The sequence below is a fragment of the Rattus norvegicus genome, chromosome 5 (assembly GCF_021556685.1).
Source record: "Rattus norvegicus strain SHRSP/BbbUtx chromosome 5, alternate assembly SHRSP_T2T, whole genome shotgun sequence".
Lineage (NCBI taxonomy): Eukaryota > Metazoa > Chordata > Mammalia > Rodentia > Muridae > Rattus > Rattus norvegicus.
In genome coordinates this window covers 84808776-84832158 of record NC_141538.1, presented here as the reverse complement: position 1 = coordinate 84832158, position 23383 = coordinate 84808776, and the positions used below count along the sequence as shown (strand labels likewise).

Sequence of the window (23383 nt, the reverse complement as noted above, 5' to 3'; positions counted from 1 at the left end):
TCTCTTCCTTCACCTGCACTTTATTCCTCTGTCAGAATCTATCTGTCTGTCTGTCTGTCTACCTATTACCTATCTATCTATCTATCTATCTATCTATCTATCTATCTATCTATCTATCTATATTTCTATCTATCTATCATTTTGATCAGATACAATCCCAATTTTCTCCCTCCTCTTTCATTGTAATTTTCCAACATGACTCTCTCTCACCTCATGCCCTCTTGATATATATATATCAAGACCAATTAGTGCTTTCTAAATATACATGGGTAGGAGATTATCAGTCACACTCTATAGAGAATGAAATGGCCTCTCCACGTACACATCAGTTACCAATATCTCTGCAGGAGTTTCTCATGAACGCCGTACCTGTCTGTACTAGAATGCCAGCTGATCATAAGCCAGGTTCTATGTAAACAATCACAACTTCCGTGAGTTCAGGGTTGCAGTGACCACGTCATATAGAGTAGACAGCATCTCACATCACTTCTCCTCATCCCAGCTTATATCCTCTCTGACCCTCCTCTGTGATACTCCTTGGACTGTGGGGAGTGAGGGTGACATAGGTGTACTCAGAGCTGAGTACTGCAGTCACTGATTCTCGCACATTGATGGGTCAGTTACAAATCTCTGCACTGAAGATTAAAACAGAGACTGAAGGAACACCCATTCAGAGCCTGCCCCACATGTGGCCCATACATATACAGCCACCCAATTAGACAAGATGGATGAAGCAAAGAAGTGCAGACCGACAGGAGCCGGATGTAGATCGCTCCTGAGAGACACAGCCAGAATACAGCAAATATAGAGGCGAATGCCAGCAGCAAACCACTGAACTGAGAATAGGTCCCCTATTGAAGGAATCAGAGAAAGAACTGGAAGAGCTTGAAGGGGCTCGAGACCCCAAAAGTACAACAATGCCAAGCAACCAGAGCTTCCAGGGACTAAGCCACTACCTAAAGACTATACATGGACTGACCCTGGACTCTGACCCCATAGGTAGCAATGAATATCCTAGTAAGAGCACCAGTGGAAGGGGAAGCCCTGGGTCCTGCTAAGACTGAACCCACAGTGAACTAGTCTATGGGGGGAGGGCGGCAATGGGGGGAGGGTTGGGAGGGGAACACCCATAAGGAAGGGGAGGGGGGAGGGGGATGTTTGCCCGGAAACCGGGAAAGGGAATAACACTCGAAATGTATATAAGAAATACTCAAGTTAATAAAAAAAAAAAAAAAAAAACAAATCTCTGCACTGACTGCTGCCATCTACTGTGAGTGTGATTTCTTTTTCTTTCTCTTACGGACATTTATGGAGATATTTAGACTATCCTGTAAAAGCCAAAATAGTCTCAAGAGCTTTTTCTTACTCACACCCACAAAGACTTTACCATGGATGGTAACAGTCACAGTTTCTGGGGCTTGAAATAAATGCAAATCCTCAGGAGCCATGGTTGGTCCCCTTGTGTGTTTGCTATAAGAACTAAAGAAGCAAGAACAGGTAACTTGGTAACAACAACAACAACAACAACAACAACAACAACAACAACAACAACAACAAGAAAATTACCTGGAGTACAGTGAGCATCCATTGAAACAAGAAGAGCAATGAAGGCCAGGAAGGAATGGAAGGAAATTTAACAAATACTTTATGCCAGGGCTCTCCTGTTACTCAGAGAGAAAGGCCAATACTTGCTTCTGAATATTTCTAGATGGACAGAAACAAGCCCCAGTATTGCAACTTGCTCCAAAATAACCACGTAATCAGCACCCTTCTGCCTGACAGTTGATGTTCAGAAACAGGCCAGGTCTCTCCTGAGCTTGTATTAATATGTACAACATTCACTCACATGCAGAATTGATTTTTCTTTTTATGCACAAAATGTAGCAGTTTTATAACCTTTCTGGCGCTTGACAAAGACCATTTATAACCTAGTTTCTCCATCACCCTTGCTGGCACCAGTCTCAAATATCGTGAAGAATTCTCTTGTGCATTTGTAATTACAAATCATACTTAGGCAAAATTTAATTTCCAAGAGAGCTGACCTCCTTTTTTATTGTAGTGGTTTATGGAAATTAATGTGGATATGTGTATGTGTGTGTGTGTGTGTGTGTGTGTATGCTGTTATTCCTATAATTTTAGGAAGTCAGGGAGGAAACTATAGAACTGGCAGAGGGGAAGACAAAGATAGAGGGCATTTTAATCTGTGACGTCTATTGATGGATGAAGAGGGCTGAGCTCTGGGTGTTATCTTAGTGAAAATGACAGCAAGGTGGATGATATTAAAACTTGATACCTTGTTCAGATGGCAGGGGTCTTGGGATTGTGTATCTGTCAGCAGATCTGGAGATGAGCTTAGCCCATCCAGTGACAGGAATTAAAAGGTAGGTGAACTTTTACATGAGATCTCTCATTCACAGAGACAAACAAATAGAAAATTGTGTCCCACCTGAGGTTCTGGAATGTGGTGGGGAGGGTTCCATGGAAGGACGTGTACTTAGCAGACAGAGGATTTGCAAACAGTCTATATTGTCAGCATATGGAAGATTCAAAAATTTGCAGCCTCATTTATTTACCAATGCTGAGATGTGGTAGTGTTAAGAAATAAGATTTCAGTGGCTACAGGGACGAAGTAGAGAAGCCAGACTGGTTAGGAGGTCTCTCCTCACTGCTTTGAGAATACAAGTTGCTTACTTGGGGATTTAGGAATAAGGGTGGAAAAGAGGTCAATTCAATATAGAAAGGTAATATGCATTTTTGAGTACCAGTTCTGTGACAAATTCTGAAATGATGTATGCATTCATGCTTATGCTTCATATTTAAGCTTCACAGCTAATCTATAGTTACATTATGCCCTGGATTGTCAGCATATGGAAGACAATAATACGACTCAGAGAGAGTAGTAACTTGCCTAAAATCATACAAGGAAAGGAACTTAAATTTAAACTCACAGTAAAGTTATTTTTAATATACTTTGCAGCCTTTCTCTGTGACCATTATAGTGGGAAACCTGGTCAAACATTAATTATAAAAACAATTAAGAAGATGACCCTAGCACCGCTTCTGTGAAAGTCTGTGTCCTACGTATTTTGACACTATGTCCCTTACAGCTCGGTGAAAAAAATGACTGCAAAAGACTTATTTACTGCAAGGTACATTGAGGTTATAGAAGTAAAGAATGTTATCCAAGGCCCTACAGAATCTTAATGAATTCTTAATGAATCTTCTAGACCCCCATCTGTGTGTAGGGAGAGCAACGGAGCCTGCCACCTCCTGCACCATAATCACCCTGTGTCTTCTCTCTAAACAGTGTCCTGAGGAACTGAAGCCCATGAAGGATGGTTCCGGCTGCTATGATCACTCCAAGGGCATTGACTGCTCTGATGGCTTTAATGGAGGGTGTGAGCAGCTTTGCCTACAACAAACAATGCCTTTGCCCTATGATGCCACCTCCAGCACCATCTTCATGTTCTGCGGGTAAGTCTCCACATCTAAGGTCGAGGAATTTCCAGATAGCAGCAGAGAATCTGTGGGCAAACTGTCAGGAAATGCTACCTCACCCAGGCCAGGGCTGAACTGCCAGGACATGGCCTTTGCTTCTTTCGTTTCATACCCTCTTGGGTGTGCAAAAGAAGAATGGCTAAGAAAAACATTCAAAACAATTATTTAGGAATGTGCTAGTACATACATTCATGTAGAAGCCTCTTTATAAGGTCTGGATGTTGCCTCAGTCTGCCTCATGTCCCTGCCCTCTCTCTGTGTCACAGTCCCATCTAGAGCCAGATTCATAGATGTTGAAGGTATGTGTATAAGTATACACATTGGCTCTGAGAGACTGCAAATGAGCTCCTGTGGGAAGTCATCAGTTTGAGCTTAGAGCTTTATCTTTCTGGGTCTTATATCTACCTGGGTCAAAAGTACTAACTGGGGAACAGCACCTGTAAAGCATGAAAGTTTATAAACAGCTTCTGGTTTCTGAAGGATTCAAGTTCAGATGGTTTGGTTACTATTTTTCTTTCTTTTTTTATTGGTGGAGGAAGGCTTGGTAGTGAACTCAGGGCCCTTCTCATGCCAGAAAAGTATTCTACCATTGAGGTACATCCACCTGGACATGAGTGTGAGAAAAATGAAGAGGCGAACACATTCAGATTGACTCCCCTTTGGCCTCTCTTCCCTTTCCAGACTGCAGCTAACCAGTCTGTGAGAGATGCTTATTCTCACACACAGGGGCAGAGGACATTTCTCCAAGTGACTGTGTAGATGATGTCAGAGTCCTGCCTCAGTGCCTAGAGTGGTGGTTCCTCAGTAACCTCTCAAGAAAATAGGAATATCTTTATTTTTTCTTCTCCTATTTAATCCCTCTCTGATTTGCTCATCTTTGCCTTTCTGTCACTCAGAAAGAGTCCTTGTGTTCCCTGTGAGAAGTGTCGCAGACATTCTCATTACCAAGTGCAGGAGAGCAAGAGACTGAAGCAAGCCTTACAGGCCTGTGCATTAAAAAAAAAAGGTGGAAAAGGTGGAAAAGGTGGAAGGTTTGATTCTAGTTTGCCAGAAAATTAATTTAACTTTTGTGGTTCTAGCACACAGAGTTCAGTACTTACTTCAGGATCTCCTTTCCTGCCCCTTTTGAACTTGGGGCTGCCAGAGCCTTCAAGCAGGTGTTCAAGCAGCTCGCTGGAGGCCTTAGATATGTATCAATAAAATAAATAAGAAATAAATTAGCGCATGCAGACCTGAATTTACAGCAGTCTCTCCTCAGCTTAAGTGACTGCAGGGCAGTGTTGAGTAAATTATGCATGGATTCAGATCTGCAGGCTTGCATACAGAATCAGCTATGTTCTTATCATTGTTATTTTCCTCTCTCGCCATGCACTTGGGGGAGGGTGTTCTGCAGAAAATAGCAGTCACAGCAGCCGCCGCTGGAGTAATGGATTTTGACATCAGAAATCATCAATGTCATCTTCCCAGTGTGCAGGGCACCTTGAATTCAATAGACAGATTTTAGTCCCAGCATCACCCCTGTCCTTTAGGCAGTAGGCAAGCCTCCCAGGACTCCATCCCTTCGTTAGTTGTAAATTGTTTATAATTCCTGTCCTGATATAAAAATGATTGTGTGAAGTGCAAAGTACTGTCTGGCTTGTTGTCCTGTGAAGCAATAACATTTAAAGCCATACTTGTAACTTGTGGCCTCTTTGCTGGGTGACCTTGGGCACATTACTTAGCACATTACTTGGTTCCTCAGTTTCCTCCTCTGTAACAAGGTTACAATATTCTCTGTATATGTGGCTGCAACAGTGAATAATGCATTGCCTACATCACATATATGCAAGTATTGGGATTGCTTCCAAGCTACGTACAGTATGGAGTGAAGTAACTACGCCGTGTGATCTGGTGAGAGTTGTTTGGCCTTTAATCTGATAAGACGCCCTCCATTTTGCTTTTCTGGTCTGTGAGACTAGACTTCTTGACCTTGAAATTTCTGTAAAAGTGTTAAACAAGTTTGGATTAGAGCGTGGGTGAGCTTAGAGCCCCTTTAGAAGCTGGTAAACAAAACAGAAAAGGAAATCAAATGCAGGTTTCCTAAAACCAACTGTACTTTCTATGTGCTTTGGAAATTGTCTATTAAGGATGCAAATGAGAAGTTACCCACACTTGTTAGAAGTGCTGTAAACAATGAAAGCTATTAGCAGGTGCTGTGAGAGAGTTGGCTGAGAGAGAAGTTAGATGCTGTTGAATTAAGCAGGGTAAACAAAATGGACCCTCCCTTGCTTACCTCATATAAAGCTTTATGACCTTTCTAAGGCTGGATGGGAGCAGACTGAATAAATCTGTTTGTAACCAGGTTAATAACGGCAGCTAATGATTCATTAAGTACTTCTTACATGTCATGACTGCTTTAAGTGACTTGTCTGTTAATCCTCATGACAGCTCTGCAAGAAAGGGACAGTCATGATTTCCATTTTACTGACTAGAAAACCAAGCACAGAGGTTTGGAGGCTTGGTGGCTTGCCCAAGGTTACATAGCTGGTAATTGGGGCCATAGGAATTCCAACCTACCATGTGCGGCTCCAATTACAGGCAAAACAGATCTCCTATCTATCGTTGCCAGCCTCTAACTATTATCCACTCATGTGATCTTTCTGAAGTGATTCAATCTCTTTGAGCCTCCGCTCTTTAATGTAGGCTCAGAAGTGACTGTACATAATTGTGAGAATTAAGTGAAATTATGCAAGCAGAGAGACTGGCATGTGGAAAGAGGCGTTCGGTAAGCTGCGTAATTATTACTTTAATAGGTAGAAAGCTATAGCATTTAAGTATCCAATCAATGAATTTTATATTGTTTCCTACTCTGTGTCCAATAACTTGAACAGAACCTAGCGCATAGTGGTGCTCAGCTAATAATTATTTTTTAAAAGGCCTTGACGTAAGTCAATGGAAGGCATTGCTAGTCTGGCCTTTTCCGTTATCATTTCACACACATCCCCATCCTTTGCTACCCCCACGGCCACAGCCTATGGGATTTTGACAACACTGTTCTCTCTGCCACTTCTCTTCTCCCTGTACTCAACTCATCTCATCTGTCCCTGGTCCTTTAACCTGGACATCTCTTTGCTACTTTCTAGAGTTAAGGCAGGCATCTTCTTCTTCAGCAAGTTCTGATCACTGTGGGAGTGGTGAAATAGATGTACAATTACTTAAAAAAACAGGTGATAATACCAATGCTTACAGATAAAGACTGCTTAAATTATGGCTCAAAGCAGGATTGAGAACATATAGAAAGAGTTCTTTCTCTTTGTCATTCTCATATGTATGTGTCTGATACATATGCAGATATAATTATTAGAACTGGCATACTAAATAAAGCATTAAATAAGCTGTGTAGTAAATTATCTATTTTTTTTAAATTTCCATCCATCCTTTGATTGGGAGAGGATTACTTAAATTTGCCTGTAATTCATTTTATAGGTGTTGGAAGAGGGTTGAGGCAGGGTCTCGTGGAGCCCAAGCTGGTTTTGGATTGGCCATGTAGCCAGGGACTTTAAACTCCTTCTCTTGTATCGACCTCCCAAGAACTGAGAAAACAGGCATCACCATACCTACCATTGTAGCTAATCTAACTTTACTTGTGATATCTGGATTTATAGAAATGATCTCTGGCTATCTATTCAGATTGCCACTCAGACAAACACAGCCTACCCCCTTTTTTTCCTTTCTATGGGAATTCCATTGAGTTCTTCATTTACTTGTTTCACGTGTACCTGTCATACCATGTGCCCTTTAAGAAGAGAAGGTATATCTTAGGCACCCGAGTGTCTATCCTAGTTCTATCCCTGGGAAAAGACAATATAAACAAGGCTACTCTTACGAAGGAAGAAATTTCATTGATGGCTTATGGTTTCAGAGTATCCACTATCATCATAGCAGGGGGCATGTCGGTAGGCACCTTGGTACTGGAGAAGTAGCAGAGAGAGATATCCTCTTCTATAAGCAAAGATAGAGAAAGAAAGATTGGGTCTGGCGTATGGCTTTTGAAACCTCAAGTCCAATCTCTAATGGCAGACTTTCTCCCATAAGGTTGTACTTCTTAATCTTTCTCAAGTAGCCCCACTCTCTGAGGGCTAAACATTCAAATCTGTGAGCCTATTGAGTTCATTCTCATCCAAATACCCACAGTATCTGTGTTGCCATTTTCTATTGCTTGACCCAAGGGCATTGTTAAAACTTTAATATTGTAATAAAAGGATTTGCTATATTCTTTCTGTGTTTGGGATTCTTGAGATGCTAGCAGTGTAGTGAAGCATTGAGCATAAGTTCTTGCCCCAAAGGACAAAGAGGATACTGATAGTGGGTTACTGAGTCGCCCTTGGTCCTGATGGATGGGAACAGAGGTCAAATAACCAATGTAACTGACAGAAACTTGGAGGTTGGTTGTGAAGTCACTGGACTTTAAGCTGAAGTAATTAGAATGATTCTTACAGATGGAGAGGCATTGCCTTCTGTGAAGACCCCAGTAAGTTGCCTAGCAACTGAGTTTATCTGCTGTGTTTGTGTGAGTGAGTTTATAGTGTCTACCACACACATTTCCAAGAGAACTTAATTTTATCCACATAAATCTGATGCAAGTTTTTGGAAGTTACTGATATAAAGATAGGGCTTAGCAAGAGTATGTATAAGGAATGAGAGTGGGAAAGAGAAAATAGATCTGGAAGTCTGAAATTAGAAAATTACTCAACATATGATAAACTTAGCTTTGTGCTTCTTGACACTGAATGTAAACAGTTAAACAAGCACATGAAAACAATACAGTAGATTATGTAGTTGTCTTTGCTTAAGAAAAAGAAAGTTATATTTCTTGACTTTACTAACTGAGACATTTCCCCACTTGTTAACATGTAAACAGTGTAAGAATTTCTTTTTTCTATTTTATTAAACGTTCCATTCATTTACATCTCAAATGATATCCTGCTTCCTGATTACCCCTCCACAACCCCTCCCTCCCAATCGGCCCTTTCTTCCCTCCCCTTTGCTTCTATGAGGGTGCTCCCCCATCCACCCTGTCCAGCACCAGGGTTCCAACATCCCCCTATGCTGGGGCATCAAACCTCCACAGGACCAAGAGGAACCTCCCCTACCTTTGATGTCAGACAAGGCCATCGACTACTACATATGTTTCTGGATCCATGATCCCTCCCAGTCACTCTTTGATTGTTATTCTAGTCCCAGTCCCTCGGAGCGCTGGGTGATCCAACCAACCAATGCTGTTCTTCCTATGGGGCTGCAATCCTCCTCCACTCCTCCAGTCCCTCAGTTAGCTACCTGGGTCCCTGAGCTCAGTCTGATAGTTGGCTCCAAGAGGACACATCTGCATTGGTTGGTTGCTGATCAGACCTCCCAAGGAACAGCCACACCAGGTTCGTATCAGTAAACTTCTCTTGGCAACAACAACAGTGTCAGATTTGCAGTCCCCAGGTGGGATGGTCCCAGGATAGCCCTTCTCTGCTCCATTTTTTTGTTCCTGTTCTTCCTTTGGACAGGAACATTTTGGGGTTAAAAACTTTGAGATGGGTGGGTAGCCCCATTCCCCAAATGAAGGCTGTGCCTGTCTACTGGAAGTGATCTTTATAGGATCTATCTCCCCTTCTCTGTGAATTTCAGCTAACATCATTCCCAATGACTCCTGGGAGCCTCGCATTTTCCTGAAGTCTGGTACCCTCCAGAGGCTATTCCAGTTCCTCATTCCCTACTGCTTCATATTTTTATTCGATTTCCTAACTCTCTGTACCACTCTCCCAGCCACTCCATTACTGATACTACCCCCCCGCCTGTTTCCTCCCCCTCCCCTCTCCCTCCCAGGTTCCTCCTCCCTCCACCTCCCCGTGACCATCCTGTCCCGCACCCCCACCCCCACTACTGCAATGTAGGACTGAAGTATCTACACCTCTTAAGTTCCATTTAGTCTGTGGATTGTGTCATGAGCATTGTGAGCTTTTGGGCTAATATCCACTTATCAGTGAGTACATACTATGTGTGTTCTTTTGTGACTGGGTTACCACGCTCAGGATGATATTTTCTACTTCCATTCATTTACCTGCAAATTTCCTTAAGTAACTGTTTTTAATAGCTGAGTAGTACTCCACTGTGTAGATGTACCACATTTTCTGTATCCATTATTCTGTTGAGGGACATCTGGATTGTTTCCAGCTTCTAGTTATTAAAAATAAGACTGCTATAAACACAGTGGAGCATATGTCCTCGTTATATTGGAGCATCTTTAGGGTATATGCCAAGTAGTGGTATAGCTTGGTCTTCAGGTAGAACTATTCCCAACTTTCTCAGTAACCACTAGCTTGATTTCCAAAGTGGTTTTCTAAACTTGCAGCCCCTCCAGCAATGGGGAAATGGTCTGCTTTATTCACACCCTCGCCAGCATGTGCTGTTACCTGTATTTATGATTTAAGACATTTTGATTGATGTGACGTGGGATCTCAGGGTAATTTTGATTTGCATTTCCCTGGTGACAAATGATGTTGAACATTTCTTTAAGTGCTTCTCAGCTGTTTGTGATTCTTCAATTGAGAATTCTGTTTAGCTCTGTACTCCACATTTAAAAATAGGGTTATTTGGTTCTCTGGAGTCTAACTTTTTGAGTTCTTTGTATATTTTGGATTTTAGCCCTCCATCAGACGTAGGGATGGCAAAGATCTTTTCCCAATTTGTGGGTTGCTTTTTTTCCTGTTGACAGTGTCCTTTGCCTTACATAAGTTTTCAGTTTTATGAGGTCCCACCTGTAGATTGGTGTTATTTCAGGAAATTTCCCCCTGTGCCCATGTTTTGGAGACTCTTCTCGAATTTCTCTTTATTAGTTTCAGAGTGTCTGGTTTTATGGGGAGGTTCTTAATCCACTTGGAATTGAGTTTTGTAGAGGGAGATAAGAATGGATCAATTTGCACTCTTCTACATGTTGACCAGCAGTTGACCAGCACCATTTGCTGAAAAGGCTACCTTTTTCCATTGGATGGTTTTAGCTTCTTCATCAAAGATCAATTGACCATAGATGTTTGGGTTCATTTCCGGGTCTTCAGTTCTATTCTATTTATCTACCTGCCTGTCTCTCTCTACCAATACCATGTTTTCTTCACTATTGCTCTAAAGTATAGCTTGAGGTCAGTTTCAGTCTATTTAGTTTCTGTTTCCATGATCTTTCCATTGGTCACAGTGTGGTGGTGAAAATTCCTAGTATTATTGTTTGGGGTTCAATGTGTGCTTTGAGCTTGACTAATGTTTCTTTTAGAAATGTTGGTACCCTTGCATTTTGGGCATACATGTTCAGAATTGAGAGTTCATCTTGGTGAATTTTTCTTTTGATGAGTACGTAGTGTTGCATGAAATATAAAAACAAAACAAAAACAAACAAAACAATCAAACAAACAAACCCAACAACTACCCATGCTAGCACTGGCTGTGCTCTAGTAATACAATTTCCCTCTCCATGGTCTCCATGGTCCCCATGTAGTGGCCAACTGCCCAATTTGCAGTTCTCCTGCTCTGGATTCTGCTCACATTCCCAGCCATTTTTCCCCTGTGGTTAGCTGTCACAGATCCCCATAACCCAGTAAAATCAAAATTCTAGAGGCTTGTAATTTATCAGTCAGATTTATACTAGTAAATTCTTAACCAACGAAACATCCACACAATGAACTCAGAGCCAATTGATATTGGTATATGCTGCCCACCTAGATTAGAAATATTGTCCTGTATTAATCCAGCCTTTCTATGATAGTCATGGCTACTTGTGGCTAGGTAAAGCCACATGGATCTGATTTGTTCTTCTCTTCTTCTATCTTCCTTCTTCCAGTGTTCCTATCTCCCTCGTCTTTAAAACTCTCAGTCTACCTTCTTTATCCTCTGCTCAATCACAGGTTCTAGCCTTATCTTGTGCCTGCCCTCACCTGCATATGGACAGCAATCCACAATTACTGTTCTTCTCCATTTTTTTTGATGACTTTTGGTTGAAAGTCTATTTTATTGGTTATTAGAATGACTACTCCAGCTTGTTTCTTGGGATCATTTTCTTGGAAAAAATTTTTCATTCTTTTACTTTGGGATAGTGTCTGTCTTTGTCACTGAGGTATGTTTCCTGAGTGCAGTACGGGAGTGGGGGAGGGGTGAAGGGTGGGGAAAAGGACTCATGGTTATACCAAGGTTTGGGGCCTCACATTTGATTCTAGATGTGTCAGAACACCTGGGGCATCAAGCTGTCACTGGGGTGTGTGGATGGGGATCCAGAGCGAGATCTCTGCTCCAGCTCCTGGGCAAACTGGAAGGAGCATGGGTCTCTGGCTGAACTACGTGAGAATTTCATCAGTTGATTTAGAATTTTTATATTTCTGAGGGTGGTTAGAAAGACAATCAGTCAAGGCTCACAGCCACCTGAACTACTCTTAGGAAGAAAAGCTAGGAGCTTGAACTATCCCAAGTATTTCTTAGCTTCTGTTTCCATGAAAATGAATTAACCATATGAAAAGATAGCTCAGCAGTTAGGAGTACTTGTTCTTCCAGAGGATCCAGGTGCAGTTCTCAACACCTACATGGTATCTCAAAGCAATTTGTAACTCCAGTTCCAGGAGATCTCATATCTCTTTCTGACCTTTATGCATACCCAGGCACACATGCTTTTTTTTTTTTTTTTTTTTTTTTTTTTTTTTTTGCTGTAATCACATGAGGTTTATCAATAGGAACCAGTGCACTGGGGTTGAGACTCATATCCCATGCAGGGGCAGTGGAGTTCAACCCCGAGAGGCTGAGAGAAAGGGTATTTAAAGGAAGAAGCCACAACCCAAGGGGGCAGGAATGGCGTCATTGGAAAATCACAAGGAGAAGCTTCCTGTCTCTCAAGATTGCTTACCTTTATTGTCCGCTAGTTCCTAGAAGCTTCCTGCTTCTCAAGGTTGTTCTCTAAGATTTTCAGCTAGCTCCTGGAAGAAGCTTTCTGTTATCTTTACTAGGTCTGGAATCGCATATCTAAGGACCTTATGTTAAGTCCTTTTATCTAGTTCCTTGGAGAGCAGGCTCAAGAAATGTGACCTTTTACTTACTTACAGGTAGAGGGCAGGGTCTGGAATTTGAGGTATTTAGGGCTTCTTAGGGGTGAGGTTGCATTTTTAAACTTCTGAATTTTTGGCTGTATTTTTTATTCTTTCATTCCCCACTTCTTCTAGTGGCTAGTTCTAATCATAGAACTAAATTTTAGTACCTTTATAATATTGATTTTCTTGTCCTCCTAAAGCATGATACTGTTGGTGTAACATCAAAATCTGAACAGTACTCACTCTTTCTCTAATGAAGGTAACTAGTTTATTTAACACACATGGACCTATAATCAGAAGCAGAAGCAAAACTGAGAACGGTCCCAGAAGGGAAGATATCAGAGTAGTCATCCCTGATGTTTTTCTCAGTCTATCTGTCTTTTGTCTAACCTTTCTCTAAGTTTACTCATGGAGTCTTTAATTACTCCTGAATGGTCTACATAGAAGCAACATTCTTTTAGTGTAGCACAGAGACCTCCTTCTTTAAGGAATATCATGTCTAATCTTCTCCTATTCTGAAGGAGTACCTCTGAGAGGGAGGTTAGGGATGCTTGGAGATCAGGTAAAAAGTCTTTTTTACTCTTTCTATATCTAAGTCAATGGCAGTGCTGAATTCACCATAAGCCTTGTGTTGCAGGGGAACAGCAGATGTCCTTGTATCTGCCCTTGCAACACCTAGACTCAGCCTTGAGATAGCCCTAAGTAATTGCCCTTGCAACACAATCTGAACACTATCTGAACCTACACACCAAGGTCATGACTCTCTTTTAGAGCTTCTAAACTTACACAGATTGTGATCCCTGAGGCACAGTTCCAAGAAGTGTTAGGAGTACTAACACATGCAATGTTACATCATTTGCAGTAGAAATCAAGCCTACCCCCACACTTACAATTGGGGGACCTATCTCGATGGAACCCAGGGAAACATGAAATTCTTGTTTCTAAAGCACACTCCTCAAGGGAGCATTATAGTAACCCTACAAGTCACATCTCTGATGTACCCACTTATTTGATGTGCAGGTCCAGAGAGCTTTGTGAAGATCTGAGTGTCCCTTTAGGTCCCAGCTCTCAGCCCCAACAGCTAGTACACAGCTGGTGAGGGCTGAGATTTGACAGCTGTCAGGGTGGTCAGCAGTAACAGGTAAGGTCCTTTCCAGCAAGGCTTGAGTGTCTGGGTTCTGTGTCATTGTATGTAGCCGAGTCTCCGACCTGGAACTGATGAGATGTCTCCTGATGAGTTGTCTCAGGAGTCCCTGGAGCATAGGCTGCTGCCAGATGTGACCAGATTTTTTTCTGTATCACCTGTAGGTCTTTTAGCCTGGCATACAAATCATTATTACTATGACATGTTGGTTCAGTAACATCATCTAATACAGTCAGAGGAGCCGAGGCCCCATATAAGATCTCAAAGTAGGTAAGGCTGAATCTGGAAGGGGAATTTCTTGCTCTGAAGAGAGCAAGAGGGAAGGAGTGCCACCCAGTCTGCGCCAGTCTCCATGGTCAATTTGGTCAGGATTTCTTTTAGAGTTTTATTTATTTACTCTACCTGTCCTGAACTTTGAGGTCTGTAAATACAATGTAATTTCCAATCAACCTCTAAATACTTGGCCACACCCTGGCTTACCTTGGCAATGAAAGTAGGGTCGTAGGGCCGTAGGGCCATTGTCTGACCAGATTACCTTGGGCACTCCAGACCTGGGGAAGATTTCTTCCAGTATCTTCTTGATGACTACCAAGGCCGTCTCTTGCTTGGTGAGGAAAGTTTCTATCTATTCCTGAAAAGGTATCTACAAGCACTAGGAGATACTTATAACCATATTTTCCTGGTTTTTATCCCAGTGAAGTTCACTTCGACTTTCTACTATACTCTTTAAGTCTCTTTGCCCTATTTGTTTGCTAAGCATTCACTTACTCACATATCTTTTTTACTGCCTCTCTGGCTAAAATCTTAAAGTCTATTACATATACTTTAACTACTTGGACAAGCTTCTTATCTCCTAAATGAGTCCATTTGTGTATTTGGCAAAGTAAGTCTTTTGTTTGTTCTCTGGGGAAAATAGTTTTCCCTCAAGTGTGCCATTGTCTTTTTTTCTTAAGCAATTTGGGCCTTTTCTTCTGTTGTACAGTCTAAATGAGGCCATCCCTTAGTCCGATCCCAGTTCCCAGTGGCTGTCTCTTGCAGGCCTGTAACCAGGATAGGCTCCTACATAGCCATTTCTCGAACCACTTGATCTGCTTTGTTACTGCCCCATGCCACTGAATCTCTTCCCTCCTGATGTCCTGGGCAATGAATAATAATCACAGTTGCTGTCTTCATCAGGGCATCCAAGAGGTGGCAAAGGCATCTGTGGCACTGACCTGCTGGGGGGTTGAGGTTCGGCCGTCCCAGATGACATTGTGTTGTCCACCATGGCAGCACCCACTTATCTCTGACCTTCATTCATGAAGAGAACTGTTCCCGTCTGTGGACAAGGTAGCCTCGGCTTTCAGCAGGGGTCGGTCATTCTCAGAGGTCTTCCCTCCACCCATGGGCTTCTGCCAGTACTTAACACTCGTGCTGTGGTGGCTCCAGGTCAGGATTGGGCAACAAGGTGACCAGATTGCCTCCAACCGGTGGAGAATCTAGTCCATGTCAGCTGACCAGTGGTCACATCCTCTGGGACATTTTATTCAAAGGCAAAACATCAGCCACTCTACCACAGTTTTAAGTTCTGGATTGGGTGATAATTGTTAGTGTCTGGCTGGCAAGAGTGGTGTGTTCCAGGCAGAACAGCACTAAGCCACACATCTCCCAGCATCAGGTACTGGTGCACTGAGACAGGTCTTAAGCTCCACATACACAGTCTGCAGATATGCATACACATGGCCTCAATCAGCCATTTCAGCCCACAAAAGCCGTTTTGGAGAGCAAATTTCTCATAAGCAAGGGATGGGGCAGTCAGAGATGACTATGAACTAGTGGGTTATCCGGCCCACGCCAAGGTCCACTGTTCTTCGGGTAGTCCATAAGTATTGTTTGTTGCCAATAGCCCCCTGTACTCAAGGTCCTTTGTTGGACACTAGTCCATTTGGGCATAGAAGCACAGAGTGTTAGCCCCCCCACCCCCCGTATTCACAAAACAACTGGGCGGGCTTCCTGTCTATCTTTGCTAGCCAGCACTCTAGGACCGAGAGGCTTGCCTCGGGGGCACTGGAGAGGCCCCTCTTGTTCTTCCTGGGGCCGTCCCTGACCCAATGTCCTTTTTCTTTGCATTAGTCACACCGATCTTTAGTCAGGAATTCTCTTCTGTTGCCAGGCATGTCTTCCTAGGTTCCCTAACTACTGTGGCCAGTATATGTTCCTCTCTTGTCTTTTATCTCTCTTTAGCTCTCTAGCTTCCTCTTCTTTTTGTCTCTTTTCTTCCCTAGCTTTCTGCTCTTTTTGTCTTTTTTCTTTCTTTTTTTTTCAGTCTCTCTGTCTGCATCTGCTTCTACAGATACTAAGTGCTGTCTACTTTTGTGCACAGACCCTGAACCACACATCAACCTTATTTTCTCTGCAACTTACACTAACTATCTCAGCGACTAAGCTTAACCCTTCAAGTTTCTGCAACCTTTTCTTCATATCTTTTCCTTACTTTAGCCAAATTGGTGGGGTGTTTTTTCAGCCCCTCAGAGACCCACCATTGGAGTCTGATGGTAGACCTGGCACTCCCTACCTTCAGGCATATTGAAGTCAACAGGCAAAAGTGAGGGCCTTCCATCCGTGTCTGGAACATTTTTCTGGCCTCTAGTAGGATTCTGTCTTTCCTGTAACAGCTACTAACAAGCATCTCAAGTGGAATGCTGCAAAAACAAGAAGAGAGTCCAGAAAATAGAGGTCCACCGAAGAGGACAAATAGCATTCAGTCACACAGAAAGACAATCAAAAGATTAACAGACAAAAAACCAGAAGTGTGAACAAAAACAAACAAACAAACAAACAAACAAAACAAGAAAAAAAAAAAAAAAAAAAAAAAAAAAAAAAAAACAAGCGGCCGCAGTGAGATCACCACAAAACTGAACTGATTCAGACGGGAGCTTCCGTGAGCTCACCAAAGACAGATGAAGGACAGCGTATTCCACATCACTTTTCCTTCTCAACCACAGACAGATGAAGGGGAATGGATTCCATTTCACTCCTCCTTCCCAAGGTGACACCAAAAACATATGAAGGGGAGCAGATTCCACATCACTCCTCTTTCCCAACCAGAATTTGTTCTAACACAAAACAAAGACCTAAGACACACAAAGACCACTCTGGAAATACAGACGGCCGGGAGGACGGGTCTTTTCTACAATCCAGGAGAATCACCGAATACTCACCGGCACCCAGAGGGCCTCGAGGATGGGTCTCTTCTCCAATCCAGGAGAATCACCAAATTCCCCACCGGCACCCGGACGGGAATCTCCCAGGCTTCCGTGGGGTTTTCCCAGACCTCCTGGGACGTCTCTCAGGGCAACACAATCGGTGAGCCCCTAGCACATCTACCGCTCACACTCAAGTCTCTCCTGAGACACAAGCCTCCCTCTCAGCCCGAGATGGGAGCAACTGCAAAACCAGAACTCCAGAACTCACGAGCAGATACAGACCCAGAATAGCAAATACAGACCCAGAGTTTAGCCGGCACAAAACACAGACACAGACACTATCTCACTTCCAAGTGGGTCTTCGGAAACGAGGGTGGTCGCTGATCCCAGACGAGCCCCCAAATGAAAGATCCCTATAGCAGGGAGACCCTCACTCAAGTCTCAGGATGACTCGACCCCCCAAGAACTCACACAAGACCATCCTTGCTGTAATCACATGAGGTTTATCGATAGGAACCAGTGCACTGGGGTGGAGACTCATATCCCACACAGGGGCAGTGGAGTTCGACCCACACATGTTTTTGTGTATTTATTTTTACAGTAATTCAAGCAGACAAAACACTCAGACATTTAAAATAAATAGATCTGGGAGGAAGAGGAGATAAATGCATGTGAGTATTATCTGCAGATAACAGGCAACTCCTGGTTTTCATTCCCTAAGCAAACACTGCTCTGGATTTAAACAATACTGAGTTAAAGAGTGTAGATACTGAATTTTATTTCGAGAATAGGAAAACATGGGTATTCACACAAACACTTGTCTTGTACTTTCTGCCCAATGGACTAGAATCAGAGTTGTCTTCCTTTGCTCCTTAGTTGAAGGATATAGCCTCTACTAATTATCATTGCATTAGACACTTTTCTCAGTACTTTGAAAAACACACCAGACAAGAAGCAAGTTCAGAGAGGAAGTGTTTATTTTGGCTCTATGTTTAACTTAGTAAGAAGTCTTAGTAACAGGAGATGGAGGTAGCTCTTCACATTGTATCCAGAGACAAGAAGCAGATGATGAACAGGCAGGCTATAAGATCTGAAATATGTGCCCAAATACTTCCTCCAGTAAAACTCCACCTCTTAAAAGTGGCAGAGTCTTCCCAAACAGTGCCTCTAGCTGGAGGCCAAGTGTTCAAACACATGAGCCCATAGGGGACATTTCTTATTCAATTCTGCATTAGCCAGGGTTCTTTAGAGTCACAGAACTTATGAAATGTCTGTATATATTAAAGGAATTTATTATAATCACTTATAGTCTACTGTCTAACTAACACAACAGTGGGCAGCTATGAGTGGGAAATCCAAGAGTTTAAGTAGTTTAAGCTCAGTCCCATAATACTAGGTGTTTCATCTGGTCTTCTCTATAAGCCGGAAACTTGAAAAATGGGTTACAACAAATGTGATGGCAAGTTAAGTACAATCAGGCAAAGAACAAACCTTTCCTTTTCCAAATATCCTTCTGTAGGCCTCGAGCAGAAGGTATGGCCTGGATTGAAGGTGTGTACCACCAAGCCTGGACTTGGAATTTGCTCTGTCTGAGACTGGCCTTGAACTTGGAGATCTCTTTGCCCCAGTCTCCTGGAATAAAAGACATGGATTACCTTGGCTGAGCCTCAGCTTTTCATGGTCACTGTCCCCCAAAATCTGGATTAAAACCATATATCATCCTAATGTCAAGATCCAAATCAAAAGCCTTTGTCTTTCAGTCTCAAGATCTGGATCACAGTGTACCCTCCATTTGCAGATGTAGTCAAGTTGACAACGGAATAGCCATCACAATCTACCCATTATCAACTTTGACAAAATTCATATGTCATGTCTGAATGAAACAATAACCAAGTCATAAATTCACCTAACATGATATAACTATTACTCACACAATTACAAACACATTGTAAATTTAGAATAGGTCAGTGTCCCTTGGAAAGCATCTGTTTTGTATCTCAACTTAATAATCACTGATACTCTCTTAATTGAGGTTAAAAAATTGGAAGAAAGCACGAAAATCTACACAAATGTGTTCTTAACAAAATAAAACAGAAGCATGTGTGTCACTTATAGGCCAAGCATGATCAAAGCACCAAAAACTCACAACACTGAGTTAACTCTGGATGTCGGCCTGCTGGAGGAAGTTTTAGGATAGAATCTAGGATCTCATTAAGTTAGACTACTGAGCTCTATCTGAATACCTGCATATCATATTCTTACCAAACTTTCACTATCAACCAGTGTGCTGTTCATTAAACATTTTCAAATTATTAGCAAATGCAGAGAAAGACATAAAGCCCCTCCATGTGTTTTGCAAGATGCTTTCTTATAGGCTTTGGTGAATGCTGGTTCTGAAAAATGGTTAGACTTATAAAACAAGAAATAGTTGAGTGGTGAGGCCCATAGAGGAAAAGGCTGTCCTTCAGGCTCCCAGGGTATCTGCTGATGGTCAAGGCTCTGATGAACTCTGTTGCAGAGAAACATATTTTTATTTTAAAATACACATATTTCCACAGTTTTATGTTTTTAAAATTAGTATGTTTAACCAATGGTTTTGACACCATTTAAACAATAATCCCTGCCACCACCCATTTTTCTTCCCTGGTGTGAACTGCTTTTGTTCCTTACAAGTTTTGAGAGTAGATAAAATCTACTATTTAACTAGCCTGGAGTACCTATTAAACCCTGTCATTACTTTTTCCCTCTTTCTCTCTCTCCCTAAGTATTTTTTCTCTCTCAGTTTTTCTATTCACTTTCCCTTCCACTCTCTCCTCCCCCCCCTTGTTTCTTTGTTTCCTTTCCTCTTTTCCCAAATAGATTTGAGTACATTACTTCCAATTTTTTTCTAGAAACTTCCCCTTTTTGTTTAAGTAAAACCCAAGATCTAGACTGTATGGAGAAAGATTTACAGATCCTCATTTTGTTGACATTAGGGAATTCCTGAGACTCTCAATAGGAAAGACCCCTGTAACAGGGATCAGGGGAAACAAGACAGTTGATGTTCGTGGCTACTGGCCTGGCTGAATCAGCTGATCGGCCCCGGTTCCCATATTACTGTGGCCATCAGAAGCTTAGTTCATCCCAGTATTTGTCCATCTCTCTGATTAGCATGTTCTTATTTAGCTTTAACTTTATTTCCAATCTTTCTGTAAGGATTGCATCTCCCTTCTTTACTTTAAGAAACAGTATCTAGTTTAAGTATTTCAATAAATAATTTTATTAGTCCCATAAACCACCAAGGAATGATGGAATAAGCAATCAAGAAAACACAAAATAAAATTTTAAGATATGTATTTTAAGAATTTGCCTTTTTATTTTTTATATAGGTTCCTGGCTTTTGGTCTTCTTTTTGTTTTATGTTTTTTCTTGTTTGTTCGTTTTTTTTATTTTTTTAAAGATGATTAGAGAGAGCAATTTGTGCTAACATGAAAAGAAAGTTGGATTTGGACTAAGATGATTAGTGTCCAGATCCTAGTGTTTCCAAGGAGTCATGTGACCTTGGTCAGAGAAGTCAGATAACCCAAGCCTCAGATTTTCAATGGCAGTATAAGAATGAAAATGGCCATCTAGCTGTATTTCTATGAAGGTTAAATGAACAAACATGCTTTTGACCAGACACAGAGTAGATTTTATGGGGCTCTTGACAAATTCCAACTCAGCTGTATATTCCTTCCAATGTGATGAGCATGTTGAATGTAGCCTGCCCATCACTTTAAAGGAAAATGTCCACTCTGCCTGTACCTATTTTCTATTTTGCATTTGGCATATGTATAAATATATAATTTCATGCAGATTTTGGCTGTTTTTCTGTGAGCCTACACTCTTTTGAATTTCTGTAAGGAAAAACCTCCCTAACAACAGAATGTTCTAAAGAAGCCATATAATTATATGGCATCATACAAAAATAAAATTTAAAAAGAAAGCATCAGCTTCACAGACCTCATATACATCTTTCTGTGTATTAAAGTGCCTTGGGAAAAGAATTGTTCACATGTCAAATCTCAGAGGTTCATTGCCTTTGTGAATCTGCTTTTTGTCCTGTGTGTATTGGGGTCTTACAGAGCTGATCCTAGGATGTTCTATATAGCCTCTGTCTGTCTCTGTCTCTCTTTATCTCTTTCTCTCTCTCTCTCCCTCCCTCCATCCTTTCTTGCTGAACCATAACCCTTTTCTGCCCCCAAGCAAAAGAAAAGCCCCTGGAATCTTCAATTATGATATTAAAATTGTGCACATGCATACTCACATTTACATACAATCAAACAGAACTTGATTGACACCCTGGGTCTACTTTTAACACCATTGTTCAGTTGCCCCCTCTTGTCTCTCATACTTGGTTTTCTCATTTGAAAACAGGCGCAAAGCAGTACCTCTCTCTGAGGGTGAAACTCTGCTGTTGGCTTTGTAATGAATCCCCACAAAATCAGTGTCTATAAACAATACAAACTTATCACTCTATAGCTCCAACTATCAGAAATTCCAAAGTTTCTGCACATGAAAAGAAGGTTATATTCTGGAGACTTTAGAGTAGTCTTTCTCTGGTATTTCCCAGATATTGGGGAACTGTAGCACCCGTTAGTTTTTGGATCACTCATAAGAGCTTATTTCGTTACAGTGTGGCTTATTTGGACTCATAGTCTTAGAGGTTTCTTCTATGAATGATTGACCCAGTTGCTTTGGCTATGTCACACACAGTATAGCACATGATCTTCAACAGAGTGAGTTGCAGAAGGATGGCTGCTTACTTCACAATAGTCCAGAAGCAAAAGAAAGAAACATGGAACAGGGTCTCAATATCTTAACCCAAAGCATTCACTCTCCAGATATCTAACTTTCTTCCTACTGCCCCTACCTCTCAGGAGTTCCATAAAACCCCTAATAGAACTACTGACTACAAGACAGCATATTTAACACATGAGCCTTTGAGAAGTTGTATCCAAATCATAGCAACACGTTTGAGGAACAGGATATGGCATTTTCTGAGCCATTATTCTACCCATTATAGGTTTTAAGTAGCAAATCAGGTAGTCTATAAAATGTTTGTGCATCTGTACAGTAATGGATATAGGACTGCACTTTGCATATACATTTGTTTATACGTGCAGTGCAATTATTTTGCTAATATATCATGCATATTACTTACACATATGAATAAAAATTGTGCATATAATTCACTCATAATGAATGGCACATAAGAAGTTCCTAATTATATATCTTGATAGAAAAAGAAAAGGAAGAATCAATTGCAACTTTAAGAAACCTTGATCTAGAGAGAAGGTAGAGGCTAGCTAGTATTTACACTCCCAGGAAAGTAAAACTGACAATCCTCACAATTGTAATGTGTGGTAAGCTGGTTTGCTAGTACATGAAAAGTGCTGTTTTATAGTCAAAGTTATCTCTAATTCTCACATCAGCCCTTTGATGAGGGTCGTAATTATCCTTATTTAATAGATTATGACACAGAACCTAGGAAAGTTAATAGACGTGATCAAGGTCATTTGGTAGGTGACATCATAGCCTTTATTTGAACTCAGGATTAATTAGCTCCAAAATCTGAACTTAATACCTTATGTCTTCCTTAACTAAGCTAGTATGAAATCAAAATGAATTTATTAAAGTATGCCACCTTCTCAGACTGAGATCCTATACTATTTTGGATTAACAATGAAAAGGGAGGAGGTCTATTTGTTAAATTAAGAAAAACAACAAAGCAAAGCCATCCTGTCTTCTGTGATGAGGCAATGTCTCAGTGGAGGATCTGAACCCACATAAAGACTCATACACTATTGCCTGTCTGTAATCCTTCTGGCCTTACAGTTAGAAAGAGAATCCCAGAAATTTAAGGGCCAGCTAGCCTGGTATATACAATGGCCAACAAGCATAATAGAAGGTGCAGATCAACACCTGAGTTTAACAACCACCCCCATACACACACATGCACAAACCTTCACACACGCATAATGTGTTTGAGAGAGACAAAATAAAAACTTTTTAAGTATCAACTGGGTATGAAAAACAACTCAAGATGAAATGACCACCTCCTTAGAAGCAAAGAGGACCCTGTATCAAACTTGTGGCACAGGGGCAAAGCTATAGTCAGAAGCTCCATGGAATTTACTAAGAAGATACAAAGACTGAAAGTAAACAAATGAAGCATCTGAGTCAAGGGTTTTGAAAAAAAATCATAAAACAAAATAAAGAAAGCAACAGAAAGGAATTGATCCAAATAGAGGCAGAAGTAAATTAAATAGGTCAGGGAAAAGACACAGTAACTAATATTCAGAAAGCTTGGTTAAGGGAGGGAGGGAGGGAGAAGTAAGTGCATTAGAAGAGAACAACCAAACAGGACAAAACTGTGGATACACAACAGATAAAAGTATTTAATGACAATACTATGTAAGATATTATAGCAGCACACATGGAGTCTTACG

At 41.4% G+C, this 23383-nt stretch overlaps 1 protein-coding gene across 6 annotated transcripts in view; it reads left to right on the top strand.

The window, feature by feature from the left end:
* The window catches only part of Astn2 (astrotactin 2), a 975380-nt gene that overhangs the window by 591530 nt on the left and 360467 nt on the right, over positions 1–23383 (top strand). For all 6 annotated transcript variants that reach the window (XM_087659925.1, XM_087659924.1, XM_087659923.1 and 3 more), the window contains 1 exon segment: positions 3308–3474. In XM_087659925.1, coding sequence (XP_087516051.1) covers positions 3308–3474 — 167 coding nt within the window.